The sequence below is a fragment of the Macrosteles quadrilineatus genome, unplaced genomic scaffold (genome assembly GCF_028750875.1).
Source record: "Macrosteles quadrilineatus isolate MER2022 unplaced genomic scaffold, UCM_ALF_1.0 Scaffold_81__1_contigs__length_513824, whole genome shotgun sequence".
NCBI classification, from domain to species: Eukaryota; Metazoa; Arthropoda; class Insecta; order Hemiptera; family Cicadellidae; genus Macrosteles; species Macrosteles quadrilineatus.
This window is the reverse complement of record NW_026542674.1, coordinates 255,987-261,668: the sequence shown is the minus strand read 5'-3', so window position 1 is coordinate 261,668 and position 5,682 is coordinate 255,987. Positions and strand designations below refer to the sequence as shown.

The following is a 5,682-nucleotide window of genomic DNA, read 5'->3' as shown; positions in this document are numbered from 1 at the left end:
ATTAAGAGCAAAGAAAACAATCAGCTGATAAGCTTGGTCTTAGTTTATTTTCCCTTGCTCTCAATCAGTTGTTGTCCATTTACCCATGGGCTAAATTTTGTTTATAATTTACTTTCATGATTTTAGATGTGGTTTTATTGTTTAGTAATATAAGTGTTAGCATAAATAGTATTAGGATATTTTGGCTGCATTTTCTTTTTCATTATGCAGGCTTAAAGCATGAATAGCCCTAAGTTTAAATTTTACGATGTAATGTAGGTTTTTTATAGCTCATTTGCTTTTAAATGAATGCCATTTTGAAACCAGGAATTATAACAAAATTGTTTTCTTAAAATAGCTTTTTGTATTAGCTATGTATTCAACAAATTTGAACTCACTATACAACGCCGTTATCAAATAAAAAATCTAAATAGAGTTTGGGGACATTCTGTATACTAATTCAAATACTATTAATTATATTAAGTATGCGTAAAATAAATACGTTCTGCCATTTTATGGCCCTAATTAATTTTAAAACTTTTATAGCAAAAAACCAGTAAATAGACTCCAAGCTATAAAAGGTTTACGGTAATTTATCGAATTAATTTATGCCTCATAAACCTTGATTGGAATTCAATTCGTTTATAAGTGAGAGAGGGTAATATTCTTAGTCTCTTTCACGATACAAAACAATCTTGATGACTTCTGAATAAATAACAAACTTAGAACTGACACAAAGAGCCTAATTGCATTTCAAATTAGTCTCCAGAGACAAATCTTCATAAACAAATCTGAATTATAGGAAAGTTTAATGCTCTTCTATTTCTTTTGTTGAAGAAACGGAAAACGTTTCTTAATCTGTAGCGTAATTTATCCAGGTCGAAATACTCGGAATATATGTTTAACATTACATATTTCCAATCAATTCATAGAGTTTTGTTAGCCATGCAGTCCTATTATTGTTGGAGCTTATAAAATTAATAATTAAAAAATAATTTAAACTCAAGGATTAAGTGTGTTCCTAAAAAATTATACTATAAGAAAAAACACTATCAGTAATGTTTTTTCAAACTGTTTGTCAATATAAATTAATGCAGTATTAAATAGTTACTCGTTTTGTTGCTGTCAAACTTGACTGAGTTCATTGTGAGCTGTTTACGCACCACGTTCATCTAGGCTTTTGGTTACAGTGAAAAACTACAACGATATTAATATAAGAAACAAAATGCAATACACCTAAAATATAAGTAAAACAACGAAGAAAGTTTTAATTGTATTGATATTCTTTTACTATAATGTTTAGAAAAATAATACCTTTCCCAAGTTGTGGTCTGTAAAGTTTGTATTAGGTAATAAATCCGTTTTGTAATTGTTGGAAAATTGGTGGCTTCACTCAAATTAATAATCAGATGATACTAGCACAGGACGTTGAAACGTAAGTCTCAAGGAAGGATACACAAATCTTCATTGAAGTGAATAATGTATCGATGAGAAAGGTGGCTCATAAATAACCTACCTTCCATTCTTACTGTGGGGAATCGTAAAATATCTTAACTTACCTTGTACATGCGATGTATTGACAAAAATACCCCCCCCCCCCAGCCGCAAACCTGCAGAATAAGCGAATTTTCACTCGTGCATTAGGCCTAATAAGCACCTAGGTTTGCTGATACAGGGAGGATAGTACAGTTTTTTTAATATTAATAACTTAGTATAAAATTAATAAATTTGCCAAGTTTCATAAAAAATATATCTGTAAGTGACCAAACTACAACAGTCAGTTTACTAATTATCCTAATAAAATGACGTGGGACTTTAAATTTTATGATTTGTAAATTTTCTACATAATCATTAAGTGCGTAATTGGCAAACCCTAAATATAGTCTACTAAGTTATTTGTTTTTAAGCTCTACAAAACTATTTGGATAGAAATTTCTAAATTCTATGTTTTAAGGGAATTATAGGGAAACCCCAATTTTCACCCCATAATACCCCGTTGCCATAGTCCGATCATGCGTAAACGCCTTCAAGTTTATCCTGCTTTACACCCCCAAACCAAATTACATCAGAGTTGGAAAAGAAGCTCAAGCGTCCAGTCTTACGAATGAAGCAAGAGGGCTTTAGTATTTTGAAGACTACTGGTGACTTTAGTAGTTGGTAGGGTGATGATGGCAAAGTTTACATGTTCTGGGTGGTATTTTATGGTATAGTATCTTAAAGTGAGTATTTGGTATGGTAAAAAAATATCACCATTTGAAAAATATTTTTAATCGGAGACAATTTATTTGGTTTAAATTGAATACAATGTATTTAATTAATAACGAAAATTTTACTTTTCAGATAAAAAAGGAGCTGTCAAAATAATTAGCCTTTTTTCAATGAAAAATTTAAGGTTATCATCAGTTTTATAGAAACTAAAATGAATAGCAAACATTTCCGTTCTGGCTCAAATTGAATGCAAAGGTTGCCGTCCATAAAAGGTGGATTGGCTCAGATTTCAACATCGTAAAAACTTTACTGAAACTTCTCTGCGGATAAGATAATGCATATCGTAGTTAATAAAATTAAATTAATTTTATTCGAAAAACCTTATCATTTTTCCACACGTTCAGGAACTACGTCTTGATAAACAAATAAACCTTTACGTTGTTGGTGTACAAGGACGGTTGTTATATAATTACGTGATACTAATAGTCAATTATGAATGAAGGTAAGAAGAGATCTACTCGATGTGACATAAGTTATTGTTGTACGGTTTACACTTGTCAACTTCAGATTACGTTTGTTTATCTGTGTTATTTTACGTTACAACAAAGCCTATCTAGAGAAGATCCTATCTTGTCAGTTCACAGCCACTCGCCATCTCTCACGATGGATTTAGAAAACACATTCTACTTTCATCTGATATTCCTGGTGGTCATGGTAAGTACAATCAGATTTAATTGACTATGTTCCCTTAAGATATCGATAAACCTACGCTATTATTTTATAAATAGCAATCAATTCTTGCAATACAAAAAGTAAGAATGTTATAAATTTACAAAAATAGTTCATATTTTACTGAAAACCTCATGCTTGTTTATTGGTCACATAAGACAAAAGTCAATACCGTGTATTAATTACAACTATTATAATGTTACGAAGATTGAAATGTACTTTAACAGTGGATTGGCTTAAATTAATGGTAATTTAATCCTAATGGAAAATGGTAAACAGGGCCAAAGTACAACATATAGTAGTAAACCTCCACATTTAAAATCAAAACTAATAAAACATCCATCAAGACTGTGCTAAACTCGCTGTGATATAGTTTAGATTTAACATGACTTTGAATTTATTATACTCGTTTATTATCAGCTGCCTTTATTGATGCCATTCTATTAATACTTAGCTAAGCTATTTGTTTATATTATATGTTGTTCTATGGAATAATTGTGTAATTAAGACTGGCTTAAATTGACGAGAACGTAAGACTACTACTATATTCCATGAGTAAAATTTTTTTTATAAAAAAAGTTAATAAAAAAAGGCTACTACTTAAATATATATACTATTTATTCTGATGGGAATAGATAAGGTGGCCAAGGACATTGAAATACACTTCATCGAGCAATTGGGGTTTTCACTAATCAATCCAAACGAGCATTTTCGGTAAAACAATTTTCCATACATTAGACGTTTCATTGATCGGTTGAACTAGCTTAATAGGTTAATAAACCGAATACGTGTTTTTCAGGTGGGGATGAGCCAAGAGAGAAGTCTACCACTAGATCACCGTAAACAGTTTTACCCTGTTCATCTTTCTTGGGAAACGCAAGGATGGTATTCTACGGAGGATTACCCATACTCGATACAGTCAGAAGAACCAGCGTGGCCTTCAGAGACACCTTACACAGATTATCCAGAGTACTCAACATATCCTACAGAGACTACAACAATGAATCCACCTGAGACGACAACAATAAAACCAACCACTTCAGAGGCGCCAACTACAACAGCAATCCCTTCATCAACTGAGCCACCAAAATCAACATCGATAACCCATTCGTCAACTATGCCACCTACATCAACTACAAAACCTATTCCTTCATCAACTGAACTACCTACTACAACTACAACACCTAGTCCTTCATCAACTGAGCCACCTACAACACCTAGTCACTCTTCAACTGAGCCACATACTACATCTACAACACCTAGTTCCTTATCAACTGAGCCACATACAACAACTACAACACCTAGTCCTTCATCAACTGAGCTACCTACTACAACTACAACACCTAGTCCTTCATCAACTGAGCCACCTACATCACCTATTCCTTCATCAACTGAGCCACCTAGAACTACAACACTTAGACCCTTGACTATCACCACAGCCCCTAGAACAACACCAACAACCACCATAACACCACCGCTTTCTAGTACCACAGATATTTCAACAGATGTGTTTACCACAGAAGGATCTACCACACTAGTTTCGACGACGGAAGGTGATTCAACACCAGCTTTTACAACAGAACAAAGTTTTATCTAGACAAAAAAAAACATTCCACTCAATCGTTCACGTAATAGTTCTATGTAGTAATAAAAGTAAATCTACGATGTGTCAATACCAGTGTATGCAAAGTTGACGGGCTCAAGTCATTCATCCCAGGTAAGTTTTATTGTTTACAACTGCTTGGTTATATTATTGAAAAATAATCTAAATTAAGCATAAGTAAACAGGAATTTTTAAATTGTTAATGCAACAATCTACTTACTCATGTAAGTATATATTGTTACAACAATAGAATATTAAAAGGATGAAATATTTAAATTACCAAAAAAACCTAGGTTTGTGCTATGAATGTTTCTGACTGGTTCTAAGAAAAAAATGGATTTGTTTTATTTACACTTAGTTTAATTGAGGAACTTTTATATGACATTTCCAACTAAGCAATAAACCGACAAAAATAATGAAAATGCAATGGGATTTACTTTGTAGTAGGTTGTCTTAAGATTGACGTAAGATACAGTATAATAAAGTTAAAAGGGATTCTCTTGTATTATGAAAAGGTTAAATGGTAATTTTAAGTTAGGCATAAATATTCTAGTGGTTTTTTTTTATATTTTTCAACCAAAAGTATTTTATAGTAGGCCTAGTGCTTTTTTTAATATTACTGAATGAAAATACTTTTCCAGACCTAATATTAAATATTTTATACATTTTGTTTATGCTAGTATCTTTATCACAAATATTTCCGATCTCTCAAATAAACTCAGTTACTAGCTTACCGACAGGGAACTTCAACTCAATTGGTTGTGGTTGTAAGCTGTGTATTTAAATCAAAATAAGATAAGCAACCATTATTTCCTAGCTTTCTCTTGGTTGTAGCCTATATCAATTATAAAATCTACGTTAAAAAGAAGAGCTTTTTAAACATAATAAATAAAGAACATTATGTTGTGGTTATAATGTAGGTAGAGTTTTCTTTCTTTGGATTTGCTACCTCTGTAATGTAAATGAAATTCCGTTCCTTGTGTCGTATTTTGTTAGCAGATTGTAAAAATAAAATCATTAATATACTATGTTTCGTTTATGTTTATTAATTAGCATTTTTAAAAACATTGGTACTAAAAAATATCTTTCTAGTTACACTACAAGAAAATGTTAAATTTAACATTTATATAGTTATGATGATAGAGTATTCAACTGTTCTCAGA

The 5,682-nt window shown here is 31.6% G+C and overlaps 1 protein-coding gene across 1 annotated transcript; it reads left to right on the top strand.

Moving 5' to 3' along the window:
• The first annotated feature begins 2,850 nt into the window (after positions 1-2,850).
• Positions 2,851-4,513, top strand: LOC128982014 (mucin-2-like). Its single transcript, XM_054401051.1, has 2 exons — positions 2,851-2,901; positions 3,716-4,513. Exons 1-2 carry the CDS (start codon positions 2,851-2,853, stop codon positions 4,511-4,513), a joined length of 849 nt encoding a protein of 282 aa, XP_054257026.1.
• Positions 4,514-5,682: the final 1,169 nt, after the last annotated feature.